General features: G+C 30.7%; 2 protein-coding genes across 3 annotated transcripts; both read left to right on the plus strand.

The window, feature by feature from the left end:
• Positions 1-896: 896 nt before the first annotated feature.
• LOC148197968 (zinc finger CCCH domain-containing protein 36-like) lies at positions 897-3,658 on the plus strand. Its single transcript, XM_088114959.1, has 4 exons — positions 897-1,183; positions 1,574-1,626; positions 2,370-2,377; positions 2,742-3,658. Exons 1-4 carry the CDS (start codon positions 1,111-1,113, stop codon positions 3,490-3,492), a joined length of 885 nt encoding a protein of 294 aa, XP_087971085.1. The 5' UTR covers positions 897-1,110; the 3' UTR covers positions 3,493-3,658.
• Positions 3,659-9,669: 6,011 nt separating this feature from the next.
• On the plus strand, positions 9,670-15,640 carry LOC148197969 (zinc finger CCCH domain-containing protein 36-like). 2 transcript variants are annotated; one of them, XM_088114957.1, is made up of 4 exons: positions 9,670-9,686; positions 9,954-10,082; positions 10,474-10,534; positions 14,724-15,640. In XM_088114957.1, the coding sequence occupies exons 2-4, from the start codon at positions 10,010-10,012 to the stop codon at positions 15,472-15,474; spliced, it is 885 nt and encodes a 294-aa protein (XP_087971083.1). In that variant the 5' UTR covers positions 9,670-9,686; positions 9,954-10,009; the 3' UTR covers positions 15,475-15,640. The 2 variants fall into 2 exon arrangements, with proteins under 2 accessions (XP_087971083.1, XP_087971084.1); XM_088114958.1 differs by lacking the exon at positions 9,670-9,686 and adding an exon at positions 9,714-9,863.
• Positions 15,641-16,667: the final 1,027 nt, after the last annotated feature.

The following is a 16,667-nucleotide window of genomic DNA, read 5'->3' on the forward strand; positions in this document are numbered from 1 at the left end:
GAATTATGTAATTATTAATTAACTGATGTTATTGTTTGTTACGTTGTTTCGTTACCTAGATATCGTTATATATTATTTTATTATTTTAAAAACTTGTAAAATTATAATATCATAAAATTATGTAAAAATAATTAAATATTATATTTTGAAGATATTAGATAATTAATTACTATGATATTTTAAAAATATTAAATAATTAATTATTATATCAAGATATAATAAAATCTAATAAGAAGTTATTATAACATTATTTATAAATACCTTTAAGATATTTCTTAATATCAATAATATCTTAAAAGTATGTTAAAATTTATTTAGTAATATTTATAAATTTTAAATAATTTAGTTTATGTGATACATGATTATTCGTTTGTAATATTATTATTTGATGTAACGTTTTTCATGAATACCACATTACTTACAAACATATTATATGAAATTTAAATATGAAATAAAAACATAAGATCTTAATCTTTGTAAAAAAAAATGTATTCATGTGTCTATTTATACTTAATTACGTTTGTGACTTGTTAAAAAGCTTAGTTATCATAATATGACATTGTTTATTATTCGTATTTCACTTGATTAAAAACTAGAATCTAATAAAAAAATTATTATATCTTAATAAATATCTTTCTATAATAATCTTGAAAACATGTACAATTATATAAATGTATATAAAATTAAATAAAATACAAAATATAGTTTACGTGACAGCATCAATAATCAATAATATTGTCATGTGACGATAGAAGGAAAGCGGGTAAAAATGTCAGAACAAATCGTACTAAAATTAAACCAAATTGATAGCATCATCAAATATATAAATATATTTATATATATCATTACAAGATATGAAAATAAATATTATCTTTTCTCAATCTTATCACTTTATTCATTTATAGTCGCATCAAACTGACTGCTTTCTCTACGCTCATTGTTTGCAAAACCCCTGTTTCAGATCACCACTCCTCCTAGATTAGGGTTTTTCCTAATTCAGTTTCCATCAATTCTTCTTCGTCTTTTCATTTCCTCTCATCGATTGTAAGCTTAGGTTTTCACTGCAATCTTATATACCTAGAACTCGTCATTTCTGCCGGATCTCGTTCGATGGATACTCGCAAGAGGGGAAGGCTCGAACTCGGTTTCAACTCCAATGGTGGATTTAAGAAATCCAAGCAAGGTTTGATTTTGAGCATTTTTGGTTTCTTGGGTTTTGGTATTTTCGTTCGATTTGGTTTATTAGGCTGCAAAAGTTGTTTGCCTTTGTTTTCTTCCTTTGTGTTTTGTGGGGTGTCCTTTGAGGGATGAAATTTCTCTCTCGTGCTTATGAGCGTATAGTTTGCTTTGCTGTGGTAGAATTTTTTCAGATTAGTCTATTTTGTAGTAAAACATAACCTCTGATTTTCCTGTCTAATGAACTCAGAAGGTACGAAAAATTCTAAATGTTGTCACTGAAAAGTAATTATATTATAGCGTTGTTCTTTAATACTAATAGTTTTGGAATAAAATTTACTAGATTAATAAGCAAAAAGAATATTAACTGAGAATAAGTAATAATGTTTTGCAACAGAAATGGAGTCCTTATCAACTGGTGTAGGAAGCCAATCAAGCCCTTGTACCCAAGTTTTTCAGGTTCTAATCCGTTCCTATCTAATAAATATTTTTGAACTGCTAATCTATTCTTAATGGTGTTTTATTATAATTAGTTTAAGAATTAATTGTTTAGTTGCTTTAGAACTTAATTGGCCAATTAACTGGGCATTCAAAGCTTTTATACAGGTACGTACTGTTCTTTGTGTACACAAGTTGTATCATAATAGGATAGAAAAAGATAACAAGTGGATACAATGTAGTTGGCACCAAGATCACTTTATTGGTGATAAATTGATCATTTCTCACTTAATGTTTACCTATCATCTTAGTTAGTCTGTTTCCCCTGTAATTATGTTTAACATCAATTTTTCAGCCATTAATGGTTTTAATTGCTTTTGAACCCACCTTTCAATTGGTAAGCTACTAACAAACTAATATGAATTGAACCTCAATTGGTTGGGTTAGGTATTTTGTCAAAACCACATATAAAATTGTGGTGGTTTTGTACTTCAAATGGTATGGCAGTGCTCGGCTGCAATGACATTTTTATAGCGGAGTTTTGGCATTCCTCTATATTCCACTATCTTTCCATTGACAATGCTGTTTGGTTACTCTTTGGCAATCTAAAAAACATATTCATTTATTTGCTGCTGTATATTTATGCTTGAGTTCTTTGAATGCTGTCTTTACTGTGATTATATTTCAGATTGAGTAGAGATGACATTAGATATTTTGGATGGGTAAAACTAGAAGCTATACTCATTTATATTAAGTTTTTTAGGCTGTCTATATACTTGTTGCTGTGACTGGTTGATCCTAAGAAGTGGGCCTTGATTGGAGATCTGCCTGTATGACTTTGTCTTTCTTCTGTTTGGCTTAGTGATGTAGCTGTATTGTTTCCTTTACAATTTGGAGGAACCATTCTGAAACTTTGTGACCTTTAAGCATTACAGTGTGCATGGGTGATGTATCAATATATTACAATATAGTAGACGACTCTGATAGTCTAAGTTGCTTGTTTGTCCTATTTTAAAACTCCTTGCTGTAGATTTTGCGAAATAAGCCGGTAGTTTCTTCATGTTACATTTTATACTTAAAGAAGTGGAAACGAGTGTGGTGTAACCTGATTGTGAATTGTCTTGCAGCACTTCTGGTTGCCCGTTTGGTGAGAGCTGCCACTTCCTGCATTACGTTCCTGGTGGCTATAATGCCGTTGCCCATATAATGAATCTAACACCTGCAGCACCTCCAGCATCAAGAAATGTGGCAGCTCTGCCACCTGTACCAAATGGGTCTGCGCCACCTGCTGTAAAGACCCGCATATGCAACAAATTTAATACTGCTGAAGGTTGCAAATTTGGTGACAAATGCCACTTTGCCCATGGTGAATGGGAACTTGGGAAGCAAATTGCTCCATCATTTGATGACCATCGAGCGTTGGGGCCGACTGCAGCAGGTCGTTTTGGTGGTCGAATGGAGCCTTCTCCTGGTCCTGCTACAAGTTTTGGTTCCCATGCCACTGCCAAGATAAGCGTAGAAGCATCCCTGGCTGGTGCAATCATTGGGAAGGGTGGTGTGAACTCAAAACAGATATGCCGCCAAACTGGAGCCAAACTTTCGATCAGGGAGCATGAATCGGATCCTAATATTAGAAACATTGAACTAGAGGGAAATTTTGAGCAAATCAAGGAAGCTAGTAATATGGTGAAGGATTTGCTACTGACCCTGCAAATGTCTGCATCAAAAGCTAACCCAGGTGTTCCTGGTGCACCTATTCGAGAGCATGGAAGCAATTTTAAGACGAAGCTGTGCGAGAATTTTTCCAAAGGGTCTTGCACATTTGGAGAGAGATGCCACTTTGCTCATGGAGCTTCCGAATTGCGTAAATCAGTATGAAGTTTGTGTTTGTGAGGTACATTAGCCAGAGCTATTATTATTGTTGTGCATTGCCACTTTAGCAGTACTGAATGTTAGTTTTGTTGTTGAGTTGCGTTTTATTTATAGCCTGTTTTGTTTATCAATTGCAACTTCCGCTTATATCATCAAATTCCTGTTCTCTTTAGCTGACCCACTTATTTGGAAATCATGGTTCTTTTCTTGTCCTTATTATCTTGGGGTTGGAGAATAATTTTCTTTAGTATGGTAAAGTATATGTACTTGCCTTATGATTATTTAATTTATATACAATAATATTTTATTCTTCTATATCTGTTTTTTTTTTAATGAATGTAAAAGTAGTATCTCGATCTCTTTAAATTGTGAAAATTAGTTTTATTCTCTTTAAAAATTTAAAATTCATATTTGTAAAATTATGTTAAAATGAACCATTTTAGGTAGTGTTTGGATTGAGGTGAAGATTTGGGGAAAAGTGAGGGGGATGAATCCAAGAAAATAAAGAGTAGAGTTGAATTAGAATTTGTCGTTGTTGGAAATTTTGATTTCGGTCTTCAGTCTTAAAAAATAATGGATATAATTTTTTTAAACCAATTATGTTAAAAAAATTTCACGTATCAAACATATTTTATGTTTATATTGTTTACTTCGTTATCTCTTTAATTTGCTATAAAAGCATTTGACATATTAATTTCTTTTTAATATATAAAACGCATAAAATTGACCTATTATTACATTATTATAATAGATAGACTGACTTTATAGTTTTAACCGTCATAGGTTCGAATTTTATATGATATCGCAGAAATGTATATCATATGTTTAATATATTATCTGTGACATATTATTCTATTATGAAAAAAATCACTTATCAAATCATAAAATATAAAATAGTTGAATTTATTATAACATATATGGATTTATTTGTCATAATATATAGAATTTCATGACGTAAATTTATTTATTTGACATATATATTTTTTAAATTTATTTATTTGACATATATATTTTTTAAAATTAATTTATTCTGATATACATTGACATTTATGTCTAATCAATTTATAATCAATATATATAAAATGGAATTGATTTTATATATTAAATTGTTTAATAATATTTAACACATTATTTGTAATAAAATTATATATCTAATCTAAATGTTATATTAACCTACATATACAATATTAAATTATAGTCAAGTTTATATAAGTTACTAACATCTAAAATAAAAGATGTCCACTTAATTCTAATGTCTTCCATATCTAGTTCTTTCAAAGAGCATTACTTCCCCAACACCAAAATAATTATTTTTCAAAAGAATCTTGATTTTATCTAAGCTATGAACTAGTTGATTAAAGTACAAGGTTCAATCATCAATGAACAAGAAATGTATCAAAAGATTGTATGTGCTAATCATTTAATTAAAGGAAAACTCTTTTATGGATTATAATAAACATGGAAATATCACATTCCAAAATTCGCATTCTCAGAATAAATTTTTAAACATTGAAATAAACACACTCAAGAAATATTCATGAAATGGCCAGATATAATTAACAATACTAAAGAAATATGAAAGTCCAAGTGCCAATCATACAATGATGCATCATTGGTTGACATGCATTTTCAAGATGTTTAGATGAGATGAGTCGCTTCCTACATCTCTATCTTCTTGCCTAAAAAGAAAATAAATGAGGTCAAATACATAATTACAAAGGAATCGTAGATAAAAGTTCTCTAAACCTAAGAAACTAGAAATTATCAATATCACCAAATTAATCACAGTTTAAAAGTGAAGGAAGTGAATTAGTATCTAGATAAATTAGTTTTCATGTACTAAACACATAATATATTTTACTACCATAGTTTTCTTCTTGTTTGGAAGGGAGAGATCAGAGGTGATAAAGCCTTTCAGCTTTTGATGATTGGAAACACATCAAAGATTCAACAATATAATAGGCAAAAATAAACAAAGAAATCAACACAAGGATTTATAATGGTTCAACTCTTCAAGAGTCTAGATCTAGTCTTCTTTCAACAACCTTAGTTGAAAGGAAATCCACTCTAAATCAAGAGTCTAAATCCACTCTAAGGATGTCAAGATTTACAGAATACAAGATTCACCCACTTTAAATCTCAAATCACAACAAGAATAAACTCCTAAGGGTGAAACTACCCACACTCACTCTAGGAACCAAGAACATACTCCTAAGAGTGAGGCTATACACACTATTTTAGGAACCTTGCTTACACAACAAAGGTTATCGCAATTCACAAAGAATTACAGAAAAATAAAACTTGGTACACCCCTTGTGCAGATCTTACAAAGAATTCAGAATCTAGACACTTCATTGATCTTCCCTTTCACTCTTGAGAGCTTGATCCTTTAAATCTTCACAATTTATGTTGGCTCCTCTAAGAATGCCCCAATAATTCTCACAAAGTTTTCTTGTTTCACAAACGATAGCTTTCAGAATGTTTTACGTACTTACAAAAGGAATTACACACACACACACACACACACACACATATATATATATATATATATATATATATATATATATATATAATTCTTTGTTTTATTCAATTAGGTTACTAATGTAATTGATTAAAACAGACAGCACAACCCAGGTGTGCCTCTGACTCACTTTAATTGATTTTACATTAACTTAATCGATTAAGTTAGTAGCACTACACCACATTTATGCAGTTTTACTATTATATTTAAGCAATAATCTATCTTACATGAATTTAATCCTAATATAACAGTTTAATCACCTAAGAAAGAACATTTAACAAGTTCATCATAAAAAAACACTTGAGAGAGCTCCATGTTAAAGACAAAATCATCTATACAACCAAACGCTCTCATGTTTTGAAGTTTAATCAAATAACATTAAAACAGAATAATAATAAAAAAATAACTTAGGGTGAGAACATAAAACTTAAAGCCTAAACCCTAAACAAACACAACCTAAAACCAGAATCCCTAAACATAGAAAAACATAGGGAAACACTTAGGTCCAAGGAAATAGAAAAACATCTAAGCTAAAACACCTAGACGCATTGCTAAATGATGTTCTGCCTAAAGCGTTCAAGATATATTGAGATAAAAGCTTAATGCTTATAATACCTGGAATAGGTATTTAGCTTCTCTCGAAAACAAAATGGGTCAAGACAATGTCTCTAACACAATGCTTTAAAAGACTCAATTATTAAAATATGTAAGGAAGATTTACTAAGTCTAAAAAGAGACAAAAAGCTAAAGAAGTGTTTACTTTACTAAGTACCTCATCTTTTGATGAAGTGTATATCTATGCTTGATATCTTCAAAGAAAATAACTTAATTGTAAAATGCTACCTAACGGTAAGCATTAAATGACATTAAATGATCAACGTTCAAAAACAACAAAAGTAATAAGAAAATTCACATATGTTGCATGCACAATTTACTCTAACTTTACAGATAAATTATTCTACACGTATCCACAATATGGTTCAAATATCAAAATGTAGACGTTAAAACAAAATAAATATTCACGGAATGTTCCTTACTTGAAGCAAAGTCTAAAAAGATCGTACAACTAGGAATGACAAAAAAATCTGCACTCGCGAATAAAATCTGGGATGGATAGTTGGTATCTGCAATGGATAGTTGGTATCCGCAGATATTTACTACCCGCGGGTTGCGAGTTGTGCGCAGCGGATATTTTAATACCAGCGGGTTATAGGTAGCGAATATTTTAATACCTGCTTATAAACGAGTTAGGTGCGGGTATTATACTACCCGATCCGCAGATACTCGTTACCTGCAAATAATAAAAATAATAATTTAATTTATATTTAATTAAATTAAATTAAATTAAATTTAAATGAATTACTTTCTATTTTTTTAGATTAAATTTAATTAAAATTAAATTTTAGTTTATATTTTATTTCATTTATATTAAATTATATACATTTTTTTTGTAATTTTATTTAAATTTTATTTTAAAAATGTATAAAATATATATATTTTAATATTTTTCGGTATTTGCATGTATTTGCAAGTATATACGGTCATCCATGGATTTTAAGATATGTGTATATTTTTTTGAAGTAGATATTCGGGTAGGTAGCGGACGAGTTGTGGGTGGAGCTTTTATTTTTGGGTCGGATTGTGGATAGACACTATCCATATCCGACCCAACCCGTTACCATCCCTACGTACAACATACTTCAAGCAAATGATTGAAAAAATATGTTTGTTCTGATAAAGTTGACTTACAAAACGGTTGTTGTGAAAAGAAGAAAGAGAAAACACAAGTATCAAAGCTATAAACTATAAACTCAGTCTAACAGACAAATATTCGTGAAGCCTGTAAATAAAAGATCTCTTGAGAAAAAAATCAAGATCGATAAGTTAAGAGAAAATCTTAAGAAAGAAGAGCTTACAACGATATATCCATCCTGAAGAGAAAAAGCTGAAGAGAAAAAGATAAAGAGCTCAAGGAAAAGAATTAATCTAGCTGAAGAGAAGAGAAGAGAAAAAGAGAAAGAGATACTCTCAAGCTTCATTGTCAAATTGCTTACTTCTATAAGAGAGAAGAGAAAACATATGAATGTTTAGACTATGTTGTATTACATTCAAATCCTCTCGTTGAGACTATGTTGTATTACATTCAAATCCTCTCGTTGAGAGATATAGTATGAATTACTTATAAGCAATCATTGATTGCAATTCTGAAGAGAAAATAAACACTCACAACTGAACTGTATTTGAGTTGAGGAATTTAGGCGTGGTAGTCTAGTACTATTGGTTCGAATACTCAAAGAAAATCTCGACAGGTTTTTGAGTACCATAAGTGGTACAGATATGAAAGGAAATCTCAACAAGGTGTTGAGTATCAAGAGTGATGCTAATACTTAGAAGATATCTCAACGAGGTAGTTGAGTACCAATAGTGGTGCTAATACTCATTTGTAATTGTGTGATGATTATAGTGGAACCCCTTGTAGAGGAGATTGGACATAACTCAGTTGGAGCGAACTAGTATAAAATCTATTGTGTTATTTTCTCTTCTTTTAACTAAACAATCATCTTGAAAAATCTACAATTGAGCTTTATATTTTAAATGCAGAAACTAAGTTAAATGATTGTTTTCCTAAGGAAGTTCTTACAAAACACTGCAATAAATATATTCTGAATAACATAACAAACTTATCAAAGTTTATACATAAATCTTAAGTCGAGCACCTAAGCTTTCGAAAAGAATATTTCAAGAGCTCAATAACGTGAAGGGTTGCGAAAACGTTTTTCATTAAGAGTATTCAACTCATAGAATTATAGAATTAAAGAATTATATAATTATAAACTTGTAGAATATAAAATTATAAAATTATAAAATTATAAAATTCTAATATTAGAAAATTATAAGATTATAAATTTTAAAGTTATAATATTATAAAATTATGAAATTATAAGATTATGAAATGATAAATTTGTAATATTATAATACTATAATATTATGAATTATAAAATTATAATATGATAAAATTTTAAGATTATAAAAAATAAAATTATAGGATTATAAGTATATAAGATTACATGATTATTTGATTCATTATATGATTTTAATACTATAGAATTATGAAATATAAAATCTTAAAATCATAAAATTATAAATTTATAAAATTGTAAATAATAAAATCATAAAATTATAAATTAAAAAATTTAAAAATTATAAAGCTATAAACCTAAAATTTTTAAAATAATAAAAAAATCAAAATGCATTAAATTATAAATTTTAAAATAATTTCGAACTATAAAATTAAAAAATTATTAAATTGTAAAATTTTAAAATCATAAAATTTCTTATGACAAAAACTAAGGAGGTAACGAAACAAGAGAGCAGACTTGTTAACCACTACCTACTTAATAAAAAAAAGTCTAAAATAAAAAACAAAAACTTGAATAGATAGTCAAATAAAACCTTTCAAATTTATCATAAATATCAAATTTAATTAAACCAAATTATAATATTACAAGATATATTTATAAATATCGTAAAATATTTTATAATATATTTAGTATATATATGTACATTAAGTATATATATAAATTTAAATAAAAATATATATAATTTACTGACAATATAAATGATCAAGAATGTCATGTGACGATGGGAGCAGCAAAAAATGTCATAACAAATCCAACGGGTATGTACACCTAATAGATAACATCATCAAATTAATATTAATACATTTACACATATCATGGAGATAAAATGAAAATTATATTTTCTCAATCTTTATCATCTTTTTCATTTATAGTATCATCAAACTCTTTCCTTTCCTACTTTGCAAAACCCTTCTTTCAGGATCAGAGCTCCTAGGGTTAGGGTTTTTCCTCGTTCAGTTTCTATCAATTCTTCTTCGTCTTTTCATTTCCTCTCATTGCTTCTAAGCTTAAGTTTGTAATCTTAGGTTTTTCCTGGAATCTTATATACATAGAACTCGCCATTTCTCCCGGATCTAGTTCCATGGATACTCGAAAGAGGGGAAGGCTCGAATTTGGTTTCAACTCCAATGGTGGATTTAAGAAATCCAAACAAGGTTTGATTTTGAGCATTTTTGGTTTCTTTGATTTTGGTAATTTTCTTCGCTGTGTTTTATTGGACTTCAAAAGTTGTTTGCCTTTGTTTTCTTCGTTTGTGTTTTGTGGGGTGCACTTTGAGGTGAGAAATTTCTCTCTCACTTATGAGCATAGCTTTTGCTGTGGTAGAATTGTTTCAGATTTGTCTGTTTTTCAGTAGTTTGGGCAGTGGAAAACTTAACCTCTGATTTCCCTGTCTAATGAACTCACAACTTAAGAAAAATTATAAAATGTTGTCACTCAATAGTAATTATACTATAATTTTGTTTGTTGGTATTAATACCTTTGGAATAAAAGATTAATAAGCGAAGGGAATATTAACTGAGAATAAGTAATAATGTTTTGCAACAGAAATGGAGTCCTTATCAACTGGTGTAGGAAGCAAATCGAAGCCTTGTACCAAGTTTTTCAGGTTCTAATCTATTCCTATCTAATAAATATTTTTGAACTGCCAATCTGTTATTAATAGTGTTTTATTATAATTTATTTAATAATTAATTGTTTAGTTGCTTTAAAACTTAATCGTGCAATTTTGTGAATTAATTGAGCATTCAAAGCTTTTATACAGGTACATATTGTTCTTTGTCTAAACAAGTTGTAACAAAAATAACAAGGTAGAAAAAGATAACAATGTGGGTTCCAAGATCACTTTATTGGTGATAAATTGATCATTACAGCATCATTTTATTGGTGATAAATTGATCATTTCTCACTTAATGTTTACCTTTCAGCTTAATTAGTACATTTCCCTTGTAATTGTGTTTGACATCATTTTTTCATCCTTTAATGGGTTCTATTGCTTTTGAACCCACCTTTCAATTGGTAAGCTATTAACAAACTAATATGAATTGAACTTCAATTGGTTGGGTTAGGTATGTTGTCTAAACTACGTATAAAATTTTGGTGGTTTTGTACTTTATCAAATAAAGTCAACACAGCTCACCTAAAGGACACAAACATGCATCGCCTTGAGAGATCTTTAAGCACCCAAATTCTGATTTTCTGTTCTATTTTGCTTTTCTACTTTGCATAGCAGCACAATGGTATGATGTTAGCGAAGGTGTCTTTTGTCTGGTAGTGTTTGCAGTGTACACATTTATTTCCTCTATTGGTTTTCCTTCATTGCAATAAGAAAAATATAGCACTATGTGCATTTCACGAACTCAATATCTATCCTTTTCTTTTCCTATTATGGTGATTCTTTGAAGGAAAATCTGATTCTTCTACAATAGTCACAAATCTTCGATAATAGTCATCTTTCCAACCAAGTGTTTGTAACTTCCACCCCCTCCGATTCAGTAAAACACTAGTAAAACCTTTCCCTCTTTCACTACATGTATACTAGATACTGGAGCCATTGATAATATTTGTTTGTCTTTTCCATTTTGCATCATATCATCAAATTAAGCCCATACATGTCACCTTACCCAATGGAAATGTTGGAAGTTCCACTTAGACTAGAGATAAGACTAGTTTAGAGCATATAAGTAGGTGTAAATCTCATCCTACAAGCTAATTTTGTGGGATTGATTTAGGCTTAAAGGCCACTTCTTAACTAGAAACAAAGTTGTTGCTAATTACTCAGGGAGTGTTTTTCTAACCTGAAATCATGTTTTGCATGATGTGTTTTACATTCCTTGTTTTAATTTTAACCTGTTTCTAAAGTGATTAGAAGTCTCTTATGTGTTCTCATATTTGATTCCATTCATTGTAAAATTCAGGACAAGAACTCCTTGAAGATGAGTGGTTCAATTGATATTCAGTTATCAAACCTTCTTACATGCTCGAACCTCCTACCAACCTATCATAGTCGTAAGTTTAGCCACTTTAAGTACTAACACCCTTTGGCATTTTTTTCTTGGTCACGTTTCCATCAAATGTCTTGATGGAGAGAAAAAATTTCCTTTTGTCAAAAGTAATGAATCCAACATTTGTGATGTTTTTCGTTTATCTAAAGAAAAGAGGCTCTTCTTTCCCATTAGCAGTTCAATCTCTATTAAATGTTTGATGTTATATACACTGATTTATAGGGACCTTATTCTATTCCATCTATTCATGGACATAAATATTTTCTCAGAATCATTGATGATCACTCACGTTATACTTGGATTTTTTCCTTGAAACAAAAGTTTGAATCTGTAAGAACATGACAAAATATTGTCACCTTTATACAAACTCAGTTTAACTCAATGATAAAGACCATAAGGAGTGACAATGGAACAAAGTTTTTTATAATTAATTTTTATGCTAATAAAGGGATAATGCACCAAACCTTGTCTTAACACATCTGAACAAAATGACATTGTTGAGAGAAAACATTGGCACCTTTTGAATGTAGCAAGAGCTTTGGTTACACAATCCAATTTACCAAAATTATACTGGTCTTTTGCTGGGTCACATGCTGATTTTATCATCATGTTGCCTACACCTGTTCTTCCCCACATAAGGCTTTACATAAAGCAAAACTCGATTTTTCTCAACTAAAGGTTTTGGTATATCTTTGTTCTGTCAGTACCTCACCTGTTCATAAACCAAGTTTGATCCTAAGGCCTGCAAATGTGTTTTCTTAGGATATGAAACTTGCACAAAAGGGTGTTTCTAGAAATTTTGTTTTCTATGAAAGGGTGTTTCCATATTGCGAAATAGAGACCAAAGGTAGTGAGGTTGACCGATGTACTTTCCCTAATGGTGAAAATCATAGCAATCAATATCCAATCTCCCAAACCCATGATCCTCAAGTTCATATTCCTATTGATGTTAGTCAGCCTATTGAGCCTAAAATTGTTCCAAACACTCCTGTCCTCAAGCTCAACCTATCATTCATCCGATTCAGAAGAAACAAACTCCCGTCCTACAACTGAAACCAATGTTTCAATTGAAATGAACATTGCAAGTACACCTCCTCACCATAGCACTAGAGTAAGAAAGCCTTTAGGTTATTTGAAGGATTATTATTGTTATATCAACATGGTCTCCGATACCTCTTCCAAGGTTCTCTATCTACTTTCTCCCGTTTTATCATATACACACTTGTCTTCATGTTATAATTCCTATGTTATGTTTCAAAATCAAACGCAAGCAAATGGCACAATAGAGAGATAAAAAGCTTGCTTAGTAGCAAAAGGTTACACTCAAATTGAAGGCATTAATTATCTGGATATGTTTTCACCTGTGGCAAAGATAACCACTGACAGGTTAATTCTATCTATTGCCTCCATGTTGAAATGGAAACTAAGGCAACTTGACATCAACAATGCCTTTTAACCTGGTGAGGTGAAAGAAGTTTACATGATGGCCCCTCTTGGATTGAATAAAGTCTTGTCGGTACAAGTGTGTAAACTATAGAAGGCATTATATGGTCTTGAATAAAGTTCGCTAAACTCTCCTCATTTCTTCTCTTTACTGGCTATGCATGATTATTCTTTATTTGTTAAGTTAATAACTCCTTCACAATATTTTTAGTATATGTGGATGATATGATTTTGGCAAGAAATACTGATCAAGAAATAGCACAAATTAGGCAAGCCCTTGATGATCCCTTCCCATCAAAGAGTCCGGAGAATTATGGTTTTTTCTTGGTTTTGAAGTGGCATGGTCAAAGAAAGGTATCTTGATGTGCCCGGGATAATATATGGTGGAATTTCTAAGTGACCCATGTCTTTTGGGATGCTAAACATCTTCACCGATGGATAATACTTAGAAGATTTCAATTGACTCAGAAGAATTACTTATGATTTTCTTAGCTATAGACATCTCATAGGAAGACTCGTGTATCTCACAAGCACACAGCCATATATAACCTATGTTGTGCACTATCTTGTGCAATTTCTTTCTAAGCTGACAACCATCCATCGCAATTCTGCCCTAAGGATCCTTCGCTACATAAAAAAGAACACTAGGCCTAGAATTGTTTTTCCCATCTGATTGTGACCTTCAATTCAAAGCTTATAGTGACAAGGATTGGCCTCTTATGCTGATACAAGGAGATTCCTCTATATTCCAATATTTTCCGGTTCACAACGCTGTTTGGTTACCAGTTGCCAATCTAAAAAACATATTCATTTATTTGCTGTTGTATATTTATGTTTGAGTTCTTTGAATGCTTGTTCTTTGATTTTTTAAATTTTTATTGGTGTTTGTCTTTACTGTGATTATATTTCAGATTGAGTAGAGATGACATTAAGTATTTTGGATGGGTAAAACTAGAAGCTATACTCATTTATATTAAGTTTTTTAGGCTGTCTATATACTTGTTGCTGTGACTGGTTGATCCTAAGAAGTGGGCCTTGATTGGAGATCTGCCTGTATGACTTTGTCTTTCTTCTGTTTGGCTTAGTGATGTAGCTGTATTGTTTCCTTTACAATTTGGAGGAACCATTCTGAAACTTTGTGACCTTTAAGCATTACAGTGTGCATGGGTGATGTATCAATATATTACAATATAGTAGACGACTCTGATAGTCTAAGTTGCTTGTTTGTCCTATTTTAAAACTCCTTGCTGTAGATTTTGCGAAATAAGCCGGTAGTTTCTTCATGTTACATTTTATACTTAAAGAAGTGGAAACGAGTGTGGTGTAACCTGATTGTGAATTGTCTTGCAGCACTTCTGGTTGTCCGTTTGGTGAGAGCTGCCACTTCCTGCATTACGTTCCTGGTGGCTATAATGCCGTTGCCCATATAATGAATCTAACACCTGCAGCACCTCCAGCATCAAGAAATGTGGCAGCTCTGCCACCTGTACCAAATGGGTCTGCGCCACCTGCTGTAAAGACCCGCATATGCAACAAATTTAATACTGCTGAAGGTTGCAAATTTGGTGACAAATGCCACTTTGCCCATGGTGAATGGGAACTTGGGAAGCAAATTGCTCCATCATTTGATGACCATCGAGCGTTGGGGCCGACTGCAGCAGGTCGTTTTGGTGGTCGAATGGAGCCTTCTCCTGGTCCTGCTACAAGTTTTGGTTCCCATGCCACTGCCAAGATAAGCGTAGAAGCATCCCTGGCTGGTGCAATCATTGGGAAGGGTGGTGTGAACTCAAAACAGATATGCCGCCAAACTGGAGCCAAACTTTCGATCAGGGAGCATGAATCGGATCCTAATATTAGAAACATTGAACTAGAGGGAAATTTTGAGCAAATCAAGGAAGCTAGTAATATGGTGAAGGATTTGCTACTGACCCTGCAAATGTCTGCATCAAAAGCTAACCCAGGTGTTCCTGGTGCACCTATTCGAGAGCATGGAAGCAATTTTAAGACGAAGCTGTGCGAGAATTTTTCCAAAGGGTCTTGCACATTTGGAGAGAGATGCCACTTTGCTCATGGAGCTTCCGAATTGCGTAAATCAGTATGAAGTTTGTGTTTGTGAGGTACATTAGCCAGAGCTATTATTATTGTTGTGCATTGCCACTTTAGCAGTACTGAATGTTAGTTTTGTTGTTGAGTTGCGTTTTATTTATAGCTTGTTTTGTTTATCAATTGCAACTTCCGCTTATATCATCAAATTCCTGTTCTCTTTAGCTGACCCACTTATTTGGAAATCATGGTTCTTTTCTTGTCCTTATTATCTTGGGGTTGGAGAATAATTTTCTTTAGTATGGTAAAGTATATGTACTTGCCTTATGATTATTTAATTTATATACAATAATATTTTATTCTTCTAAATCTGTTTTTTTAAATGAATGTAAAAGTAGTATCTCGATCTCTTTAAATTGTGAAAATTAGTTTTATTCTCTTTAAAAATTTAAAATTCATATTTGTAAAATTATGTTAAAATGAACTATTTATTGAGCATGAAAAAATATATATTTTATATATTGAAAAACAATTATTGCAGAAAAGGTGTATTAAGTTATTAGGGTGACATCCCAATTAATAGAATTTTTAATTTTTAATTTTTAATAATTACAGCATCTCATAATTAATATTAAAAAAAATTACATAGGAATCCTTTATGTATTACATTATTACTTAATATATACACAAGAAACATTTTTAAAAAATAATACTTGAAAAAAAAAACTTCATGTAATACAATAGAAACTAATATTAATTAGTTTTTATTATCTATACTTTTTCAAAACTATCTTACTCACTACTAAGTGTAACATACTCGTCATACAATATACACTACTTATGAAAAATTTAGTATATTAAGTAGAATATGAGGTTATGCACATTTTATTTACTGTATTTCAATTAATATAACAAGATAAATAATTTATATTATGAAAAATAAGTATATTAATTAGAATATGAGGTTATGCACATTATATTTACTGTATTTCAATTAATATAACAAGATAAATATTTTATATATATTTATATGTAGATTTAATCTTTAATGTCAAATATACCAATAAAAATCTCTTTCAACTCTCATCCAACTTTCATCCTTATATAAATTTAATATTTAATTGAGTCAGAATAGTCTCATAAAATAAAGTTATAGATTAACTTTGTTTCACACATTAATATATAAAGTAATAGATTAACTTTCATCCAACATTAATATATTTCACACAACATCCAAATAACCTCAAATAA

The sequence above is a fragment of the Vigna umbellata genome, chromosome 5 (assembly GCF_029865625.1).
Source record: "Vigna umbellata cultivar VRB3 chromosome 5, Vumbellata_1.0, whole genome shotgun sequence".
In the NCBI taxonomy this organism is placed as follows: Eukaryota; Viridiplantae; Streptophyta; class Magnoliopsida; order Fabales; family Fabaceae; genus Vigna; species Vigna umbellata.

Excerpts from the sequence above, each read along its gene's own strand:
- LOC148197968 (XM_088114959.1), top strand. The coding sequence starts at position 1,111 with ATGGATACTCGCAAGAGGGGAAGGCTCGAACTCGGTTTCAACTCCAAT. Across the intron at positions 1,184-1,573 it reads ATTTAAGAAATCCAAGCAAG|AAATGGAGTCCTTATCAACT; the intron begins GTTTGATTTTGA and ends GTTTTGCAACAG.
- LOC148197969 (XM_088114957.1), top strand. The coding sequence starts at position 10,010 with ATGGATACTCGAAAGAGGGGAAGGCTCGAATTTGGTTTCAACTCCAAT. Across the intron at positions 10,083-10,473 it reads ATTTAAGAAATCCAAACAAG|AAATGGAGTCCTTATCAACT; the intron begins GTTTGATTTTGA and ends GTTTTGCAACAG. Across the intron at positions 10,535-14,723 it reads CCTTGTACCAAGTTTTTCAG|CACTTCTGGTTGTCCGTTTG; the intron begins GTTCTAATCTAT and ends ATTGTCTTGCAG.